The sequence below is a fragment of the Australozyma saopauloensis genome, chromosome 1, assembly GCF_035610405.1.
Source record: "Australozyma saopauloensis chromosome 1, complete sequence".
Taxonomy (NCBI): domain Eukaryota; kingdom Fungi; phylum Ascomycota; class Pichiomycetes; order Serinales; family Metschnikowiaceae; genus Australozyma; species Australozyma saopauloensis.
The window spans coordinates 2239749-2260804 of record NC_086131.1 but is presented as its reverse complement, the minus strand read 5'-3'; the positions used below and the strand labels follow the sequence as shown (position 1 = coordinate 2260804).

The 21056-nt window shown below is 43.1% G+C and overlaps 12 protein-coding genes across 12 annotated transcripts; 7 read left to right on the top strand and 5 right to left on the bottom strand.

Annotated features, from left to right (window-relative positions):
- Positions 1-226: 226 nt before the first annotated feature.
- On the bottom strand, positions 227-535 carry PUMCH_000986 (uncharacterized protein; the record flags this gene model as incomplete). Its single annotated transcript, XM_063020057.1, has 1 exon — positions 227-535. The coding sequence occupies one exon, from the start codon at positions 533-535 to the stop codon at positions 227-229; it is 309 nt and encodes a 102-aa protein (XP_062876127.1).
- Positions 536-1216: 681 nt separating this feature from the next.
- On the top strand, positions 1217-2677 carry PUMCH_000985 (uncharacterized protein; the record flags this gene model as incomplete). Its single annotated transcript, XM_063020056.1, has 1 exon — positions 1217-2677. One exon carries the CDS (start codon positions 1217-1219, stop codon positions 2675-2677), a length of 1461 nt encoding a protein of 486 aa, XP_062876126.1.
- An 85-nt stretch (positions 2678-2762) lies between these two features.
- PUMCH_000984 (uncharacterized protein) lies at positions 2763-3593 on the bottom strand (the record flags this gene model as incomplete). The annotated part of the gene is made up of 1 exon (XM_063020055.1): positions 2763-3593. The coding sequence occupies one exon, from the start codon at positions 3591-3593 to the stop codon at positions 2763-2765; it is 831 nt and encodes a 276-aa protein (XP_062876125.1).
- A 2655-nt stretch (positions 3594-6248) lies between these two features.
- PUMCH_000983 (uncharacterized protein) lies at positions 6249-7523 on the top strand (the record flags this gene model as incomplete). Its single annotated transcript, XM_063020054.1, has 1 exon — positions 6249-7523. One exon carries the CDS (start codon positions 6249-6251, stop codon positions 7521-7523), a length of 1275 nt encoding a protein of 424 aa, XP_062876124.1.
- Positions 7524-8718: 1195 nt separating this feature from the next.
- On the top strand, positions 8719-10251 carry PUMCH_000982 (uncharacterized protein; the record flags this gene model as incomplete). Its single annotated transcript, XM_063020053.1, has 1 exon — positions 8719-10251. One exon carries the CDS (start codon positions 8719-8721, stop codon positions 10249-10251), a length of 1533 nt encoding a protein of 510 aa, XP_062876123.1.
- Positions 10252-10421: 170 nt separating this feature from the next.
- Positions 10422-11687, bottom strand: PUMCH_000981 (uncharacterized protein; the record flags this gene model as incomplete). The annotated part of the gene is made up of 1 exon (XM_063020052.1): positions 10422-11687. One exon carries the CDS (start codon positions 11685-11687, stop codon positions 10422-10424), a length of 1266 nt encoding a protein of 421 aa, XP_062876122.1.
- A 328-nt stretch (positions 11688-12015) lies between these two features.
- PUMCH_000980 (uncharacterized protein) lies at positions 12016-13602 on the top strand (the record flags this gene model as incomplete). The annotated part of the gene is made up of 1 exon (XM_063020051.1): positions 12016-13602. One exon carries the CDS (start codon positions 12016-12018, stop codon positions 13600-13602), a length of 1587 nt encoding a protein of 528 aa, XP_062876121.1.
- A 479-nt stretch (positions 13603-14081) lies between these two features.
- Positions 14082-15617, top strand: PUMCH_000979 (uncharacterized protein; the record flags this gene model as incomplete). Its single annotated transcript, XM_063020050.1, has 1 exon — positions 14082-15617. The coding sequence occupies one exon, from the start codon at positions 14082-14084 to the stop codon at positions 15615-15617; it is 1536 nt and encodes a 511-aa protein (XP_062876120.1).
- Positions 15618-15815: 198 nt separating this feature from the next.
- On the top strand, positions 15816-17060 carry PUMCH_000978 (uncharacterized protein; the record flags this gene model as incomplete). The annotated part of the gene is made up of 1 exon (XM_063020049.1): positions 15816-17060. One exon carries the CDS (start codon positions 15816-15818, stop codon positions 17058-17060), a length of 1245 nt encoding a protein of 414 aa, XP_062876119.1.
- Positions 17061-17460: 400 nt separating this feature from the next.
- On the top strand, positions 17461-18513 carry PUMCH_000977 (uncharacterized protein; the record flags this gene model as incomplete). Its single annotated transcript, XM_063020048.1, has 1 exon — positions 17461-18513. The coding sequence occupies one exon, from the start codon at positions 17461-17463 to the stop codon at positions 18511-18513; it is 1053 nt and encodes a 350-aa protein (XP_062876118.1).
- A 276-nt stretch (positions 18514-18789) lies between these two features.
- On the bottom strand, positions 18790-19074 carry PUMCH_000976 (uncharacterized protein; the record flags this gene model as incomplete). The annotated part of the gene is made up of 1 exon (XM_063020047.1): positions 18790-19074. One exon carries the CDS (start codon positions 19072-19074, stop codon positions 18790-18792), a length of 285 nt encoding a protein of 94 aa, XP_062876117.1.
- Positions 19075-20492: 1418 nt separating this feature from the next.
- PUMCH_000975 (uncharacterized protein) lies at positions 20493-21056 on the bottom strand (the record flags this gene model as incomplete). The annotated part of the gene is made up of 1 exon (XM_063020046.1): positions 20493-21056. The coding sequence occupies one exon, from the start codon at positions 21054-21056 to the stop codon at positions 20493-20495; it is 564 nt and encodes a 187-aa protein (XP_062876116.1).

Genomic DNA, 21056 nt, shown 5'->3' with positions numbered 1-21056 from the left:
TTCTAATTTCGTTTCCTTTTTCAAAGAGTCTTGTTAAAGCTTGGATTAGAATCCGCATAAATAACGTCATCATTCGTTCAATTTTATCTACAAAGACACTTCATATAGTCTATTTGCAATTAAATAACTCCTTTCACTAATAATCGCACGCGGTCACTAGAGAGGTCAGCAGCACCACTCCGTTTCTTGAAATGAATTGTGGCAATGCCAGGTATAACGTTTTGAATCAATGTTCATAGTTGATAGGTCTTTTGAAGAGCAAAATGTGTGGCTCTGGGGCGTGTGTCTCATAATGGGCCCAACCTAGCGATTGAGTAATACCCAATCCTCTCCATTCCTCTTCCAAGAGGATACGCAAAGTTCCCGAATCTGGGTTGAAGTAGTCCTGAGGTATTGCCTTCAACATATCTTTTGGTAACATGACGTGACGGTATTCGTTTGTGTCATCGTTGTATCTGGGCGAGTAGTGGATCATGTCCAGAAACTCAAGAATCTTGGCTCTCTCAGCATCTGTGAGGTATCTAGGACGGTTCATTGTTAGAAATGGTGAATTTGTTTAGTTGAATGTAAATGTTGTGATTGCGAATGTATGGACGTGGGTGTGAATTCGTTTAGGGGTTGTCAGGTCAATGTGCTGTTAATCCACAAATGCAATTTAAACCAAAAAGAGAGCAAGTGTTGAGATACAAGCTTGAACAGAATCTTATTGACAAAGATTTGCCTTTAGATTTGAGAGGACTTAGAGATTTTTCAAGAAGAACTGAGATCGTACCACTCACTTGGGTCAAATCGCATCGATTTGTGCACAAGGGCACGCGTCAAAAGTCAAAGAGCTATTTGTGAGTAAATCAGAAATGAATAGTCATTTATTTAAAATACAGTTTAACTACGGGCTTCTATGTTCCCAATTTTTTGGCTAAAGAACACTCCATTTCGATTTTATGTTGGCCTTTTTTCGGTTCTCAGTGTCGAACATTTGACAAAACTCATCTAAAATACAAAGTCAAGGTGGGAAATTTTGAAAGCACGGAAGAAAAAAAAATGTACTGAAAACCAGATACGCGAATAAATAAAACAAACATAATCGAAGTTCCTCGTTCCGTTTCGTTTAAAACGCGTTACTAATACTCTCACTTCTGAACAATTTTCACCTTTCATTAGGGAGAGCGTGCTCGTTGAGCTCTACTGAGTTTCTGAACTCGAATACAAACAACCTATGGGTTATGGTATCATTATAGAAGATGCAGATTGCCTGCTTCGGGCTAATTTCTATGTTCCTATCGTAGGCTTCGAGTCAAGCTGTTACTCATCACATGTCTATATTCGGAGTGAAATCTTAGATGCAAGTATTACTCTATTGGACATAAGTCGCAACCTCTCTTCCAAGACTACCCTTATTCTAGATCTTCCAATAGGATTTCTGATTGCCAAATTCGTGACTTTGTTACGTGATGTACCTCAAAAGATCGTGGTGGTTGTGCCTATTGAAGAGAACCTTGAATACTGGTGCTCTCTAAGAGATGAAATGCATTTGTTAGAGAGTCTAGATGTAGATTTGATCTTGCGTTATCATGAATCAATTTCTTTGGAGTACTTGTCGAGGTATAAGTGCCTAGAATACATAGGCATAATACCCCTGGTGATTGATTCAAAAACCATAAACTTTTTACTCTCGAAACCTCAGTTGCCACATCTTTTGATCTTCCAATCTGTTGCACAGACAGAAAGCTTCCAATATTGGAGAACCTTAGCATGCCCAAATCGACAAAAAGGACTAGACTACATTATTGACCCTCTCCAGCCATTGTCAGTCGACATGAACTTAGATGTTTATGACACATTCGCAGAAGACATTGTCAAGTATGAGCAGTACGACTGTGCTATAGAGATGGCGATTGGTGACCTTCGTCGAAAACATACAGCAATGAAGATTTTGATTGTTGGCGCTGGCAGAGGCCCATTTTTGAGATCTGTCATAAATCATGCCCGAAAGACGGATCACATAACTGTAATAGAAAAGAACCTCAAATGCATTGAATCTCTTCAAGTCATTATCGCTGATCGCACGAATATAGAACTTTGTTGCATGGATGTGAGAGAATACCATGATTTGAAGTCTTTCAACCTAGTTATATCAGAGCTTCTTGGCTCCTTTGGGTGCAACGAGGCTAGCCCTGAAATCCTACAAGTGTTTGCAAAAAGTGAGGCAATTATGATTCCCCAGAGTTATGCGAGTTATGTTCAGCCAATATACACTGGTTTGAAAAAGATAAGCAAATTGAACCGACCTTATTTGACACAGCTCAGCTCGTACATCCCGATTGATTGTCCTAAGTTGGCTTTCGAATTTCAACACCCATCAAACAATAGACTTAGTCAACAAGTCAACTTAAGCTTTAAGGGCCCACATCGAGAAATTGCAAATGCATTTTATGGGTATTTCGAGGCAACGCTCTATGGCCCATACAAAATAGGGAACACACCCAGGCTCAGTTGCCACGAGAAATGCAGATCATGGTTTCCTATGATTTTTCCGATCGAAAAACAAACAATGCCCATCGATCTCACACTCTCCCGGATGAGTGATCTTATTCTCACGTATGAATGGAAGGTAAATGGCCGGTTATACCCAAGAAAATTTGAGGCCGTCAAACCCTATGAAGTCCAATTGCAATGAATTGAAAAAGAGAGTATAAGCGAAGGATAATGCTTTGGACTTGGCTTCGGAACGGACACTATGCTTAAGTTGAAGGACTCGTAGATCATCTTTCAGTATGCGAACTCTTGCCACTATCTGGGTCGTGACGCTCTTTAGATCTCCTAGGCTGCTCACCTTTTTCATGATCACGGTGTCCTTTACCTGATCTCGACCGATGTCTTTCACGATGTCTTTCATTTTTATCTGAGCTGCCTCTAGAATGTCTATGACTCCTCTCACCTTCACTTCTGCTGTGAGAGCCACGATGCAGTGATCTGTGAGTGCTTTTGGAATCTCTACTCGGAGAACGCTCTCTTTTGTGACTCTCGGCCCTCTGCTGCTTCCGTATGAGAAGAAGAGGGTCATCTGATAAGCTCGAACCTGCCCTACCAGCACCCACAGACGCAACTTTGTCAAATCTACTGGTCATAGATTGAACAGCAGGTCTGTTTCCCTGAAGAAGTTGTTCCACTTGAGCTGTGTTCTCTAGAAAGTCTTCCTCAACCTCTTTGAATCCATTTTCGTCTTCGGTATCTTTAGGTGCATCAGTGTACATCCAGCCAAGCTTGCTTATCTCTAATCTCTGTTTCTGAGGCATTTTGGATAAGTCATTGCCATACTGTAGCTTAATCATTTCCTCCCTTTCCTTCTCTTGGGTAATCTCCTTGGCTCTTCGTTTTATCGCCTGGTGCTCTTTGAGAGCATCCTGCTCCCTTTCCCAGATTTTCTTCTGGTTCTTCATGAGAGCAGGATTCCATGACTTTTTAAGGTTTAGATCCCCAGGCATTTTTGTTGTGTCTAGATTGAATTGCGTGAAGCTATTACTACAGTCAGTGAAATGCGGAGCTGGAGGGACATACACTTTAAAAGAATATAAAAGTACTTTAATTAGCATGCAAAAAAGCGTTACATCTTATCAGACGATAAAAGCAAATCATGTATAATTCTATTAATACCACACTCAAGTTAACAAATACGTGATGAGGAAGCTCATCGCCACCCCGCCCTACATGTCACTCAAATATACTTTGGATTGGAATAAATGTCTGATGCGACATAATGGAAAACAAGACTAAAAACCGTGGATCTTGATGTTCTTCTTTGGCAATTGCAATTGGCCAATCAAGAACTCAGAAACCTTGACTCTCTGGTCACCTTGCAATTGGATAATCTCTCCCAAGTCGTCGTCCTTGACGATGTTACCGTTACAAGCAAAGTCTTTCTTCAAAACCTTCAAAACCTTCTTCAAGTCGTACTCGTTGGGCACACCTTGAACAGTGGTCAAAGTCTTACGACCGTTACGCTGCTGAATACGGATATGAATGTAGTTTGCAGCTTGAGACTCAGTGTCACCTGTGTCTGCGAAGGGGTCTGATGTTAGTATTAGGGGCAAATGGGGAGGAATCTAAGCTGCTGTTGTGAATTTTGATCTCCCTTTGAGTTTTCCAGCGATGGAGATATGCATAGGCCATATAAACTGAGCCGATTATGATAGATATTTGGCTGGAGTACATGATTCTAATGTCTGATATATCTTCTGTGAGTCCGTGCGCCGAGGCGGTTTTTTAAGAATTTCGTCCCTTACTCATCACAACCGGTAGCGCCACTTATACGGGGAGATACAGCCAGTAAGATTCTGCGGAGTTGCATAGCACAGGCACATACCAAACGAATTTAAATTTTGAATAGTAGACATAAACGGGGTTCTTGACGTTGTCTTCTAGGATAAGTGAAGAGGTTTTTAGCTGTTGGGAAGTGCGGAAGGTCTGTGTGTAAGGGTAGGTCAGGCTGGAGCAGAAAAAGAAAATAATGAAGACTCAGAGTCTTCGATGGCACAAGGTAATTTTTTGGCCAAAAATATTGAGATTTTTTTTGAAGTTGCGAGTCCCACGTAAAAATCATGGAGCTTTTGGCAAGCCTCCGTTTATTGCTACCTCCTTGTGGGTCAAGCTTGGTACTTGCAGAGAGCCACGAAAAAAAAACAAAAAGAGAAAGGCAATCCGATGTGTCACAGATTTCGAAAGTAGAACTTTTCTGTAATTGACAAGGCTAATGTAGTTGACAAGGCTACTGTAGTTGACAAGGCTAATAAAGAGCTTAGGACAACAATAAAAAAGCAATCGTCCCATCCATATTAATGAATAGCTGATTCCACAGTTGGGGAGTATTGTTCAGTTATGAAAATGGGATAGCTCTAGGCTAGGGGCTCTAGCAAAACATGTGAACACTCACATTACATAGACTGTATAATCGATACCAAGTAATTAGTCATTGGTAAAAACTAAAAAGGAAAGCAGCAATATTGGATTCAGATTCATATCGGTATAAACTGACGAGTGTGTCAAGTCTGGTTGATATGCCTTAAAAGCCTGTTCCGTTACGAACGTTCGAATGTGTATTTCGGGTTATGATGCGATTTCAATGAATACTGGAATTCCAAAATTGTGCTTTCAAAGTTCGTACGAGCTTTCTATCATTTACTGCTCAGAGATCGCATTGAAGCATTTTCAAACAGACATTCACGCAAATTTTTGTCATTGCAGCACGGAATCGAGCCCCATGCAATGCGAGGAAGTCGTGAACGAGACTATCAGATAGATCCTTTGTATTCAACTCTTTGAGAAAATCTTCAATCGTTAGCCAGTTGTCATTCCCTTGAGAATCGAACTACAAGACGCACAGTATGACCTAACTTGACAAAAAGCCAGTGACACCTGATTAAATGAATTTAGTACATTGTAGGAAAATTATGGCTTTATTATTCGGCAATTTATTCTAGGTCACATATTGAAGATAGTAGATCGTTAGTATACAATTAGAGTACTTGGTTCGTTGTATGATGACCAAAGCGTACATAAATATGGACAAATTTTCTGTAGCAAAAACTAAAGTGTTAAAACTCTCTTGTAATCAAGAACTCATTAGGAATATCGGAGCCTTTTGTACAGTTCAACATTCCAAAAACTTATTCCTAAGTTAGAAGGTGATCACCACGACACAGTTTCCCTGGAATTCAAGAAAACATTCATACCATATAGATGTAATTTTTTGTGTATTTGTAGGCAGATTTTTTTCCTTGCAATTTGAATCGCGTTGATAGGCTACTTTCCGACCACTCTCACCCAACTTACAGACATTTGCACATGACAATTGCCAGGCAGTAGTTGGATGTCTATGTGCAGTGCGATTAAATCTGATATCCACAAGATCATGCTCCCTACACATGTTGGAAGCTTACTATATCAAAAGAGACATAAAAATCATAAATAAAAAAAAAAAAAACTCGACGCACTGCTTTCAGGGATCCCAATATTCCGCGCCGGTCCATTAATCGCCCTTCTTACTTTATCTCTAACGGCGCCATCCTGCAGTACTCCCATTGGACTCGACAGTCTCCTAAAACTGCCTCAACCCCATCTACCCAAAAGCGTTGCTCTACGTTAGATTTACACGTCTCCACCTGAAACTATTAGGACGCAAACCAAACGGTCGGTTGCTGTATTTGTTACTGAATAGAACTCTACTGGCTTTTAGTGCATGAATCAGGACAATGGGTAAAGGAGAAGACACATCAAAAAAAACAAGCACCGCTCCGGTGGAGAAGATCGACAAGGCAGAGAAGAAACAGCCCGTGGTCAATGAGTTGGAAAAGAAGAAGCTGGCGTTTATCACCAGAACGATCTGGTCATTGGTCATGATAGGCTCATTTCTAGTGCTTGTTCTTTCGGGTCATTTGCCCCTAATTGCATTGGTTATTGTGTTCCAGGTGTTGGTTTTCAAAGAGATCATCGCCTTGACTTCAGAGCCTGCCCGTGACAAAAACCTCCCTTACAACAAATCATTAAATTGGTACTTCTTGATCTCGACTGTGTACTTCTTAGACGGTGAGAGCATCTTTGTATTTTTGCAAGACATCGACATGTCTACTCCTTCGATGATGTTCATGTACAGAAACCATAAATTGATCGCATACACCTTGTACCTCGCGGGCTTCATTTTGTTTGTTTATACTTTGAAAAAGGGATTCTATAAGTTCCAATTGGCTCAGTTGTGTGCAACCCACATGACCTTGCTCATTGTGGTGTTCCAGTCGCATTTGATTATTGACAACATTTTCAACGGTATCATTTGGTTCCTTCTTCCTGCTGCTTTGGTCATTGTCAACGACATTTTCGCTTATCTTTGTGGTATCACTTTTGGTAGAACTCAGTTGATCGCCATCTCACCAAAGAAGACTGTTGAGGGTTTTATTGGTGCTTGGATCTGTACCAGTTTTGCCGCTGTCTTGTTTACTTACATCTTGTCTCAGTCTGACTACCTCACTTGTCCAGCCACTCAACTTCGTACCACCATCTATGATTACCCACACTGTGAGCCAAACCCAGTATTCATTCCTCAATTGTATCAACTTCCAACCAACCTTGCAGAGCAGATTGGTACTGATGTTATCATTTTCAAGCCAATTTACTTCCATGCGATTATTCTCGCCACCTTTGCTTCTTTAATTGCCCCCTTTGGAGGGTTTTTCGCCAGTGGAGTCAAGAGAGCATTCGGAATCAAGGACTTTGGTGACACCATTCCTGGCCACGGTGGTATTACCGACCGTTTTGACTGTCAATTTTTGATGGGCTCATTTTCTTACTTGTACTACCAGACATTCATTGCTGCCAGCAATATCACCTTAGGCAAAATTTTGCAAATGGCCGTATTCCACTTGACGCAAGATCAAATTGTTCATTTAACCAAGGCTTTGTTGAAGTACTTGGGTTCCACTGGTGCCATCGAGCAAGATAAAATCGACAAGATCTACGATTTGTTGAACTAATGCATAGTCTCCCTACCAGAAGAGTAATATCTGTAAGTATTAATTTCAAGACACAATTTAATAGATCCTAAACGGGAACATCTTAGAATAGAAACGGTATTCAGGACATACATCTGAGTCAAGATGAATTGATCATAACAAGACTGGAAGTACACTATCCCGATTGGTGCGAACGTTGTGACTCAGGTACCTGTTCTTAAAATAGCTCACTCTCAAACCCTCTTCGAATCTACAAAAGCAGTGTCGATGTACAAATTCGGCCATGATTCAGACATCCATCTTGAACAAACAAAACAAAATCCTGTAGATGGAATCATGGTGAGTTCATTTTCATTCAGGGACATCCGAATCCAGAATACACAGATGAGGATATCTGTGACATCAGCAATACCCGATGACCGAATTCCAAAAAGGTGCCGGAATTGTTCCCATTTGGGAATGATCTGAATACCAATTCAGGGTGCAGCAAAACGGGCAAGGTAGTACAGGAAATGTGTCAATCACTGGTTTCGCTCTCACCTAATACATGCAGAATACATGCAGAATAATATGCACAAGCAGCCTTTAGTGCCATAGTCTGCAGGTTAGCGATCGGGTAAGCATATGCGCAAAGCTTGGAGTGGCTTCGTCATGAGGGAAATTGGCCGGTACTGACTTTGACGTCGCTGCCAAAAAGGGAAGCGATAGTTACGTTTCTGGAACCATGTCAGATTCGATTCAAAACCCTTTGAAACAGAACCATATGCGACAAAAACCAAGCCCACCATTTGTCAAGGGTCCTTGTTTGAAGCTTGCCACCCCTACCTTTAAAACTCAGGGTCACCTCGGTTCCTCACCTGATCCTTTTTAGTCAGGGTTTCGTCTAAATTTGAAGCTGCATATTCTGCTTTTGGACGCGAGCTAGCCTTCTTTGGGTGTAATACCTGCACGCCAGGGTGCAATCCTGCAGACTGCCTGCTGGTGGGAGCTCCTTCTGGCCGTTTTGGGCTGAATTTGCAGCCACATCGCTATGAAAGATCAACATTAGCAAACTGATGAGTGAGTATAAAGTCTCCGTGATGTCGACCCTTGATCCAAAATCAGATTCATCACATCTACTTTCTTACACTTCACTTTCTCAACAAACCCGGATTTTCCGTTCTTCACTGGTTGACCTCCATCTAATAACGAGATCAAAACCACTGATTTGCTTCCAATGCTTCCATCAATTCTCTTCTTGTTGGCATCTTATGCTGCTGCTATGCCAATTCCAGTTCCTGATGATGACGATGTTGTCTATGAGGTTGTTACTGCTCCTACGCTGACAGTTTACCAGCCCACAGGTACCGTCACCACTACACTTCCGCCAGTGCAAGTGATTGTCTCCAATGGTGTGGTTTACACAGTAACTCCTCCTGTGCCAGGCTCTGGTCCAGTCGGGCAAGCCAACAATAATGCTGTCAAGAACAACAACAACGCAATTCCCACCGTTGCACCTACCTTGACAGAGGTTGTCGGTACCCAATACACCACTTTCAGAACATCAACCAGTCCTCCAAACTGGGGCGTTCCATCATCTTCGTCTAACGCGAATGCAAACACTCCTAGTCCAAGCACTAGTCCTAGCCAGGTTGCTTCTACCAGCTCTGCCACCACAACACGTGCACCAACTACAAACCAGAGCGGGAACAACAACCAAAACACACAGAGCACACAAAACACACAAAACACACAAACTTCTAGCTCGAGCACTAGTTCTGACGGCGTGACTACTACTTCCTCAACCGCCAGTTCTAGTAGCACTTCCTCAAGCATCACTTCATCCACTTCCAGTGACGGTCAACCAACATCCTCTTCGACTTCCGCTACTTCGCAGAGCTCCTCTTCTTCCAGCTCCTCTTCCTCCAGCTCCTCTTCTTCCAGCTCTTCCTCTACTTCATCACCATCTGGTCTCATTGCTCCTCCTAAGGTGATTGTGTATTCACCATTTGCCAATGACCGCTCTTGTAAACCATACGATGTGATCAAGTCCGACTTGCAAATGCTCGTTTCCAAAAAGATCTACGAAATCAGACTGTACGGTGTTGACTGTTTGACGATGTCTGCTGTTCTTCCTCTCTGTCAACAGCTTGGTATTAAGCTCAACCAAGGTTTCTGGATCACCGACGCTGGTGTCAACTCGATTGACAACGATGTTACCCAGATCATTCAATGGGCTCAAAAGAACGGTTGGGGTATCTTCGATGTCTTCACTATTGGTAATGAGGCCGTCTTGAGTGGTTTTGTTTCCGCTAGTGATTTGATTTCCAAGATTTCTGAGGTGAAGACTCGTTTGAGAAACGCTGGATTCGGTGGCATGGTCACTACTGCTGAGCCTCCAGCCATTTTCTTCCAACACCCTGAATTGTGTACTCAATCTGCCATCGATTTTGTCGGTATTAATTCTCACTCATACTTCAACCAAGACTTGTTCGCTGATCAAGCCGGTCAATATGTTACAATGCAACAAGGCCAGATTGCTCAACTTTGCTCCAAACCAGTCGAAATTGTCGAGACTGGATATCCTAGCGCTGGTATTGTCAACGGAAACAATGTTCCTTCCATTGAGAACCAGAAGATAGCTATTAAGTCTATCATGGATGCAACTGGCGGTGCTGTCACCATTTTGACCACTTTCGATGACTACTGGAAGGACCCAGGTCCTTTTGGTATCGAACAGTCGTTCGGAATGATCGATTTGGTGTTTTAGACGTGCTGCATCCCTAATCCAAAAGTGCCTGGTGCATTTTATTCTTGGATGCTCGTACTCACAGCACACACTTTTGCATTTTACATACCTCTTCTGCATTTAATAATTACATGGTTTCATTTTTATTAGAAATATTATTGTGTAAAGGCAGATTTGTTCTAGCCAATCAATCAAAAATCAATTGTCTTTTTTGGGAAAAATTCATCGATGAGATCCAAATAATACGGCTTGAGTTGCTCAACATTGTATTGCTCATCGGCCTTCGAGTATAGGTCATATTTGTTAAATGCTCTTACCGCTTTCAACATTTCTTTATCATAGTCATTCATGAGATATTGGTAGGCATTTTCTTGATGCCAAGGATAGAACGAGTGGTATCGAATCATAGCCAAGCCCTCCGGCGGTATTGTGGAGTTGAGTTTGGCAATATGATACATGTACTCATCGTGGCCCCAACTGAGCATGACTTTGTCCAATCCACAATTCTCACTATAGATTCCAAACTTAGTATTGTATGATGGTGCGAGATAATCGGGGTTGCGACGAAAACTCTCGGAGAAAATTATCTTTGTCAGAAAGCTGCATCCCACTGGAAATGTATCACCTACCACATCCCATTGACCCTTGGAGTCGAAGAAATATAGTAGTTTTCCGAGATCATGAATAAGTCCAACAAGCTGCATCCATCGAGGCTTTTTGTCCCTTCTGATGGCTTCTGCAGTTTGAAGTGCATGGTCTATCTGGCTTAGCTCAGTATCGGGATCACTCTCGTCTAGAAGTTTGTTGAGTTTCTCTAAACCTTCCCATACAGTCATCTTGGCCCGGACTTTGGCTTTAAAATTGATTCTCGCCTGAATGTTGAAAGCTACTGTTTGAAGTCGGTGTTGCTGTTCGTAGAATTCCTTCACACGGTCACAGGCCAAGTCGTACTGGCGGAACGTCTTTGCGTCCACTGATTTGTAGAATTCGGACTCGGTCCTCCACTCATCTTCAAGCCCCTCATCATCCTTGGAAGAGTTTGTATTCGAAGGCTCATTTTCTCGTAGAATCTCTATTTTCTGTGAAATCGCTTCCTTTTCAGCTACTATAGATTTGTCTTCTGAATCGAGGTCTCTATCCTCATGTGATAGCTGTGTTGGTTCCTTAATTGTTACATCCTCGCCATTCTCTTGCACTTGTAACAGATCATCATTCAGTTTTGTGTCTGTGTCTCCTAGCTGTTGCGAATCTTTTGCACATTCTTGACTCAAGCTTCCTTCGACTTTCTGTCGCTTGAGGGAACGCAAATTTTGCTTGTAGATGTTCACTTGCTGTATATCATTGTCCAAATCCTCTAATTCTCGCCCATTTCGAGTCTTAATAGCTTCATCCATGTTGTATTGTGAGTAGTGGAAAACAAGATAACGAAATCTGGGGTTGCAGTACCGAACATACATAGGAACGGAATCATCAGAATCGATTTTCTTTGGGAAAGAATTCGAACTGAATAACTAGAAATCGATCGTTTTAGGCGTCTTTCTTGATGCTATGTATTCATAATCATAGGCTACTATATAAATCGAATAAATTACGTACATTGTTTCTGTAATTCAAAAAAGATCTCGAATATACCATCCAAGAGCCACTCTAATAAGAGAGAAGGAGAGTTTTCAGGGCAGATGTGAAACTACACCTACCAAAATGCAAAGACCATCAGAACACAGTCTGACTGGCTAGAGTTACAACAAAGGCTTAGTGGTGAGCAGGAAGAGGGTTGTCAATGACATGACCATCCATGATCTTACCCTCCTTGACCCAACCTCCTGGAGAAGGAGCCTCGTGGTTTTGCTTGTATTGGTTGATTCTGTCCACCATGACTGGTCTGAAGGACTTAATCAAACCTTGGACTGGCCAAGCAGCGGCATCACCCAAGGCACAAATAGTGTGGCCCTCAATTTCCTTTGTCAACTCGAGAATCATGTCGATTTCTTTCTCAGTGGCTTGACCGGAGACGAATCTGTCCATCATCTTCAGCAACCAAGTGGTTCCCTCTCTACATGGGGTACACTGACCACAAGACTCGTGCTTGTAGAAAGCGGAAAAACGTTGGATAGCTCTGATAATGTCGGTTTGCTTGTTCATGACAATGACGGCGGCAGTACCCAAACCGGAACCAACATCCTTCAAGGCATCGTAATCCATCAAAACGTTCTCACAAACGTCCTTAGTCATGATAGGGACGGAGGAACCACCTGGGATGACACCCAACAAGTTGTCCCATCCGCCTTTAATACCACCACAGTGCTTCTCCAACAACTCCTTCAAAGGAATGGACATTTCTTCCTCAACAGTACATGGCTCATTGACGTGACCGGAGATACAGAACAATTTGGTTCCGGAGTTTCTCTCACGACCAAAGCCTGCGAACCAGTCACCACCTCTTCTCAAAATGGTTGGAGCAACAGCAACGGTCTCGACATTGGCAACAGTGGTTGGTCTACCGAACAAACCAACACCGGCAGGGAATGGAGGCTTCAATCTTGGCTTACCGGCCTTACCCTCTATGGACTCAATGAGCGCGGTCTCCTCACCACAAATGTAAGCACCCATACCTCTGTGGATGTAGACATCAAAGTCGTAACCGGAGCCACAAGCGTTCTTACCAATCAAGCCAGCCTTGTAAGCCTCGTTGATGGCCTCCTGCAACACAACGGTTTCGTTATAGAACTCACCACGGATGTAAATGTAGGCGGCAGTAGCGTTCATACCTCTACCAGCCAACAAACAGCCCTCAACCAACTTGTGAGGGTCCTTTCTGATGATCTCACGATCCTTACAGGTACCAGGCTCACCCTCATCGGCATTAACGACCAAGTAACGAGGACCTGGGTTCTTGTCCCATCCTGGAGGGTTCATGAACGACCACTTGAGACCAGATGGGAAACCAGCGCCTCCACGGCCTCTCAAGCCGGATTTCTTCATCTCGTCGATGATCCACTTGTCACCCTTCAAGATGATCTCTTTTGTTTTGTGCCAATCACCCATTTTTTGGGCGCTCTTCAAGTTGTGGCCGTAAGTTCCGTATACGTTTTGGAAGATTCTGTCAGTGTCCTTCAAACCACCGTGAACCCTGTTAGGGTTCAGCGCAGCATCTGCAGCGGTGGCAAGACATCTGGTGGCCTTCGCCGAGTTTCTCAAGTTGCGAAGCATCGTTGTCCGTCAATGACACGCCTGTTGGTTTTCGGGGTTGCGAGTAGGTGGGAGGTGAAGGGGAGTGTGCCTAGTAGTAATTCTGCCGCTACGATTGGCTGGAGGGACTGGCGGCGAGGAGATGGGATCGAGCGTCTTAAATTTGCGGAGAGAAAAAAATAGGCGATTTGTGACTTAGTTATATTTCTTGCGACTGCGGGATTTTTAGTTTGACTACTCCGTCTTCTTTTGTTCGCTTAAATTGGATGTGGTGAGTACATGATGGACCACACAATACAACAAGAGGCTGTAATAAAATGAAGAAAAGAAGATGAAAAAAAAACGAAGAATCAATGATCTCATTTGAAATGTTCATAAATTTGGGATAAATTGGAAGCGCATAAACGATCTTGTTGTATCATCATTGTGCATCGGAATTCAGGATGAATTGACTAGCACATACTAAGACAAACGGCTTAACCAAATTTGGAAAATCAGGAAGAAGAAACGATTCAACTGAATTTCTTGGCGTATATTCAAAACAATTGTACCTTTTGGATTTCTAGTATTATGGTTTCTACATTTTGGAAAGACAGACCAAACATAAAGTGAAAATACCCCAGTCTATCAAATACCTGCAACAAGACTAGAAACGAATTAGGATGAGAAACATTCTTGAATTTGTTTCATCTCCGGCTTTACTGACTCTGCCATCTATGCTGGCCATTTTGAGTTACATAAGAGCAGAACAAGACTTGTCCGGAATAATTTTAACAAAATATCAAACCTCCACTTCACAAAAATCTGTGTTCTCAAATATTTCATCGAATTTTCATGATTATATTGCGCCGCGTATCTTTCTCTCTCGGATTCTGTTTGCCCCATACTATTCCATAATGATAGGTAGATTTATAATTGTTGGTCTACTAGCCTTAGTGGCATACCTCCAATTACACAAGAATGATCCCTTGTACAATTTCAACTCATTGCTGTTGCTGCAGCTAAATAATTCACCTTGGCAACAGTTCCTTGACTACCTTTCAAAGGATTCATCCGGAAACTATGATCCTGTAATAAGCAAGTATGGATATAATCCACTTGCAAAGAAACAACAGAAACTAAGCTCCAATTCATACTATGAAACCCTCTTCACTGGCCGCAACAGGACTCAGATCGGTAGAGAAAATGCAACTATTGTAATGCTTGCGAGAAATAGTGATCTAAAAGGCGCACTTCAATCAATGAGATCGCTAGAAGATAGATTCAATAATCACTATAGATACCCGTGGGTTTTCTTGAACGATAAACCCTTTGATTCTGAGTTCATTATGCAAACATCCGCCATGGCTAGTGGCCAGACGTTCTACGAGTTGATCCCAGAGGAAGATTGGAATCCACCACCACATATTGACAAAAAGAAGCTCGAGAGAAACATCGAAAAGTCGCAGCACATAATTTATGGCTTCTCACACTCCTACAGGAATATGTGTCACTTCAACCTGGGCTACTTCTACAGACAAAAGCGTCTATTGGATTACGAGTGGTATTTCAGGGTCGAGCCGGATGTCGAGTATATGTGCGATTTTATGTATGACCCGTTTGAGCTTCTTCGCACGACAAATAAGACTTACGGTTTCACCATTACCATTCCCGAATATCAAGAGACCATTCCCACGCTATGGGACACTGTGGAAGATTTCATGGAAAAATTTCCGCAACATTTGCACCCAAATAACGCTCTTGATTTTATCACAACGAACGACAGCGATGTATTCTTTCACACTGTCGCCAAGTCTGATTCTAGGTACAATATGTGCCATTTCTGGTCCAACTTTGAAATTGCCAATTTGGATTTTTTCCGGAGCCAAGCCTACGCCGATTATTTTGATCACCTCGATAAAGCAGGAGGGTTTTACTACGAGCGATGGGGTGACGCGCCTGTTCATTCCATTGGTGTGGCTCTTCTATTAGACAAGAATGCCATCCACCACTTTGACGACATTGGGTATCATCATCCACCATATATGGCATGTCCACAATCTGAAGAGGTTCGAACGATCAAAAGATGTATTTGCAAAATTGAAGGGGAAAAAGATGCAAAAGGAATGGATGTATTACCACCTAGTTGTCTCCCACGATGGTGGCGATATGGAAGTGGGAAAAAGTTTCTCAATGAACATCCATATGAACTCCATTGAAATAAATCTTTGGAAATCATCTAATTGAGAAAAAAAAATAAAATCCGAAATTTTAATCCCCCGATAATGGCTGCAAATCAACCATACCAATTGATAAGTGTGAGCCTCGCACGACTGCGCATCGCAGCATCGCAGCATCGCATCGGAAGTCTGGATAATTTTCGAAACAGACGATAGACCAACACCAACAATTGCACAATGAGTAAAGGAAAATTGAGGGTTGCTCTCAAAAACAAGAAGATTATCGATGCCTCTGCTGAGCAGAAAAAGCCTAAGGCCTCTGTTCCAAAACTCGAGAAGCCAGTCCTTCAAGAGGTCGAGCCAGAGCTGGACGAAGAAACCGAGCTCGCAGAATTGCAAGAACTCAGAGAATTGCAAGCCAAAGAAACCACTTCCAAGAAAGAGAAGCGTAGATTGAAGAAGCTCATGGACACTTACGGCGAACGTTTGTCCCAAATGGAGGCTGAAGAAGTCGTTGAAGACGAGGAGGACGAAGAGGTTGAGGAAGATTTTGACTACAAGAAATTAGCTGACAGTGAGGATGATGAGGATGAGGATGAGGATGAAGACGAGGAAGAAGAGGAAGAGGAGACAAAGCAAGCTGATATCGAGAAGGAGGAGCAAAAGGAGGATGAAGACGAGGAAGAGGAGGACCCTGAGGCCGAGGAGGAAGATGTCGCATTATCTGACGCTGAGCTAGACTCCGACGGAGATGTCGTGCCACACAGCAAGCTCACGATAAATAATATCGGAGCCCTTAAAGAGTCTCTTGCCAGAATACAACTTCCTTGGGACAAGCACGCATTCACTGAACATCAATCTATCATGAGCGCTGAGAGAGCCGAGGAGGGTATTAAAGATATCTACGACGATACTGAGAGAGAGCTTGCATTCTATAAACAGGCATTGGATGCCGCTAAACAAGGTAAAGCCAACTTGTTGAAGTTGAAGGTTCCATTCACCAGACCTCTAGATTACTTTGCTGAGATGGTCAAGAGTGACGAGCACATGGACAAGTTGAAGAGCAAGTTGTTGAAGGAGGCTGCTGACATCAAGGCTACTGAGGACGCCAAGAAGCAGAGACAGCTCAAGAAGTTCGGAAAGAAGGTGATGCACGAGACTTTACAAGAGAGAGCTAAACAAAAGAAGGATACCTTGGAGAAGATCAAGTCTTTGAAGAAGAAGAGATCTTCTAACGAGATCTCCAATGATGACGACTTCCAGATTGCCTTGGAAGAGGCCACCGCCGAGGATGAGAGACCTAAGAGACACAAGCCTAACGGCAAGAGAATGGCCAAAGACTCCAAGTACGGCTTTGGTGGCATGAAGAGGGGCCTGAGAAGGAACGATGCTGACTCTTCTGCTGACATCTACGACAAAGGTAAGGGTAAAGGAAAGGGCAAGTCAGTCAGACCTGGCAAGAGTAAGAGAGGTAGACGTTAAGGTTTCTGCATTGATGGTTTTAAATAAAGAAAAGTAATATACCGACGAAAAAAAGAAAAAGATAATTATCAACGGCACCCGCTGTGGGTTAGGTACTAGTTGTATCTTTATTGCCTCAATATCCAGTCGCATAATCACATACTGATAGTTTTGCAGCCAGACCACATATATAAAAGGACCACACCACCACCCATAGTTTATATCGCGAAAAGCAGAAAGGAAAAATACAATTTAAAAAGCCAGCCTTTAGCACGAATCCAAAAGAAATAGAAGAAAATCTACGTTCGCACTTACTCTAGTTCATAGATTTTCCACACCATCAGTCCGTCATATACACGCGACTCGTATACCCTAAATCGGTCCATCTGCAATCTGCATCCTCCAACGTTCAACAACTACAATGGACAAGGCTGCACAAAGACAAAAATTCATCGGCGAGTTCGACAACTTGGTTGCCGAGTTGCAACAGGTTGCCCGCGACTACAAAATGCCCCAGGAGGCTGTGGACTGGCTCACCAAGAACTTGAACTACAACACTCCTGGGGGAAAGTTGAACCGTGGTTTGTCTGTCATCGACACTTACTGCATTCTCAAAAACAAGACCGTTGACTCGTTGAGCGATGCTGAATACCGCAAAGTGGCCCTTTTGGGTTGGTCCATTGAGTTGTTGCAGGCATACTTCTTGGTCGCCGACGACATCATGGATCAGTCGAAGACCAGAAGAGGTCAGCCATGTTGGTACCTCGCCGAGGGCGTTGGAAACATTGCCATCAACGATTCGTTCATGTTGGAGGGTGCCATCTACATCTTGTTGAAGAAGCACTTCCGCCAAGAACCATACTACGTGGACTTGTTGGACTTGTTCCACGAGGTGACTTTCCAGACCGAGTTGGGCCAATTGATGGACTTGGTCACTGCTGATGAGGAGCACGTCGACTTGGACAAGTTCTCGTTGCAGAAGCACTCGTTCATTGTCATCTTCAAGACCGCTTACTACTCGTTCTACTTGCCTGTGGCTTTGGCCATGTACATGTGCGGCATCAACTCCGAGGAGGATTTGAAGCAGGTTCGTGACATTTTGATTCCTTTGGGTGAGTACTTCCAGATCCAAGACGACTACTTGGACTGTTTCGGTACCCCTGAGCAAATCGGCAAGATCGGTACCGACATCAAGGACAACAAGTGCTCTTGGGTGGTCAACCAAGCCTTGTTGAAGGTCAACGCCGAGCAAAGAAAGCTTTTGGACGAGAACTACGGTAAAAAGGACGACGAGTCTGAGCAGAGAGTCAAGAAGTTGTTCGCCGAGTTGGACATCCCAACCATCTACGAGCAATACGAAAACAAGGTTGTGGGTGAATTGAGAGAAAAAATCGAGCAAGTGGATGAGTCTCGCGGCCTCAAAAAGGATGTCTTGTCCGCATTCTTGGCCAAGATCTACAAGCGTTCTAAGTAGAGTAGAGTATGCTTTAGAAGTTATTTAATACAAGCTGCGCAAAAAAGTCCGTCGATTCATTAAATGTTGTAGACATTAGAATACATATCGCCTCTTCCTGAGACTTTCTTTAGCCAGGTCACAATCATACCCAAGGTGGAGCAATGAACATTGCAATGCTTACACAATCCGAACTACAATTCTACGAATCCACACACATCCTATAACTTCGCTCTTGAAGCCACAAAACGTCTTTCCTCTACAGTGTTCCTCGTATGAATATTCTTTACTATATGCTTAAACGTTGACTCTCTCCAACTCCTCTCTACCAGCCTTGGTGTACAAGAACTCGTTGTAGTCTCTGGCAACAACCCAGACATTCCAAACAACAACAGCAGGAATGATGATGAACAAAGCCTGGTTCTTGGTTCTTCTGAAGGTGTTGAAGACAGCGTTGTACAAGTTGTTCTTCAAAGGCTTGGTCGCGTATGGAGACACGGTGTAGGTAGCGACATTCTTTTGCTTGGGGGAACCGATGTTTCCCCACCAGCCCATGTATGCTTTAGCGTGAGGACCTGCCATTGTGAAAGAGTTGGTGTTGGTAAGTTGGAGTGCGAAAGGATGGGCGGTTATTGGTTGTAGCGCGGTCTGAGATGTGGAGTTGTGTGCAGGGGGGTCGTTTGTAACGTTAGAAGAGAGGTGCTTCTATTCACGATGAGGATGCGGGTTGAGTGGATGAGGATTCGCGTGTCATTTCTAAGAGAGAAATCGTCGCGATAGAAATAGAAAAACATTGACCTGAGGTCGTTTTGCGCATGGGGACTGGTACCTGAGGTCAGCAGGTGCACGGGTGTTTTGGCTGCAAATTATGTACTTCTGTAGAACAAGCATTAGGGCCAAGGTAAGACTATTGTTGAGATTTGTCTTGAGCCGGTATATCAATGACATATTATTTATTCTAACTAAAGTTCTTGGGAATGGTTTGGTCTATAGTTGTTGTCGTTTGCTTGGCAGTGGCATTGTCAAAGACAGCGAAATATCTTGAAATCTAACTTTTGCTTGAAGCAAGACAAATCAGATTCCGGCCTAACAATCATTTGTGGAACTCACTCAATCTGGAATTTCATCATGTATGTGTGGAGGTTGTATCACATATTAAGGTATGTTCCTATTGAACTATAGCGTGGAACAAAAAACGAAATTTGTAAAGGAAAAGCCGAATTTATTTTCTCTTCATATTTCTACTCAAATGGTGTTCAGCTATGCGGAAGATGCTCTTTTCTTATCGCTCCAGGTGATGGCTGCAAAATGCTTAACACAAATCGAAAACTGCTCCACAGATGGAATCACCTATCCGTAGTTTCGAGATCCTCTCGCTCATGTCGCTCAATGAGTTTATAAATTCATTAGGAGACGCATGTATTATAGTGGTAGACTCCACAATCCACTTTACTTTTGGAGTGGTTGGATTAGTATTCGAGCTATTTGACGAAATGGGCAACAGAATTCACCAGGCGATGCCATGATAAAGAAAAATACAAACGTGCAATCCAGTGATGAAAGGCCGCGTCATGATGATACGACACGGAATTCTTTAGGTGCTATTCTTTGCTATGTACATAGCTAATAAATGCAATACAAACCAGACAAGGTACACACAGAGACCAGCACATCACAATGAGTGCGAAAGAACCACTTGTCAAAAGTCTACTACTTGATTGATGTTTACGATTAAATTAAAAAATAAGTCACAAAGAACTTGACCCAGAGAGGAGTTAGACTTTACAAACTCATCGTGAGACGTAGATCAGGTCCAAATTCCAAGGGCATCTAAACGAAAAGAGCGTTTTGAATGTGTCAATCGAATAGATCACAAAATATGCACTGATGTGTCAAAGCAAACTTTTTGTAAGAAATCATTCACATTTTCTTCTACACCAATCTGGAAATTACTACAATAGCTCTTAGAAGTCTGTATTAAATTACAAGGGGTCGACCGTTTACTTGCGAGCAGCGGCGATACGTTGCTGTTGAGCCAATCTACCGATTTGTCTGGTGTTCAATCTAACCTTCTTGGACTCATCAGCCTTCTGGACTTGCTCCTCCTCCTCAGAGACAATGAGCTCAATGTGGGATGGAGAGGATTGGTAAGCGTTAACTCTACCGTGGGCTCTGTAAGTTCTTCTTCTTTGCTTTGGGGCCTGGTTGACCTGGATGTGGGTAATCTTCAACTTAGCAACATCCAAACCCTTAGCCTCAGCGTTGGATTGAGCGTTCTTCAACAAGTCTTGGACGTAGTTGACAGACTTGGCAGGCCATCTAGCCTTTTGAACACCCCACTCCTTACCTTGAGCAGTTCTACCGATGGAGTGAGCGAATCTTCTGAAAGGAATGGCTCTCTTGTGGTCCAAAACATCCTCCAAGTACTTTTGAGCTCTCTCCAAGTTCCAACCGTTGATGGCTTGGGCAGTCTCTCTGGTGTTCTTGAACGAGACTCTCAAGTAGGCACCGCGAGCGGAGGCACTCTTGGCAGGGTTGACTGGGGTAGCAGCGTAACGAACCAT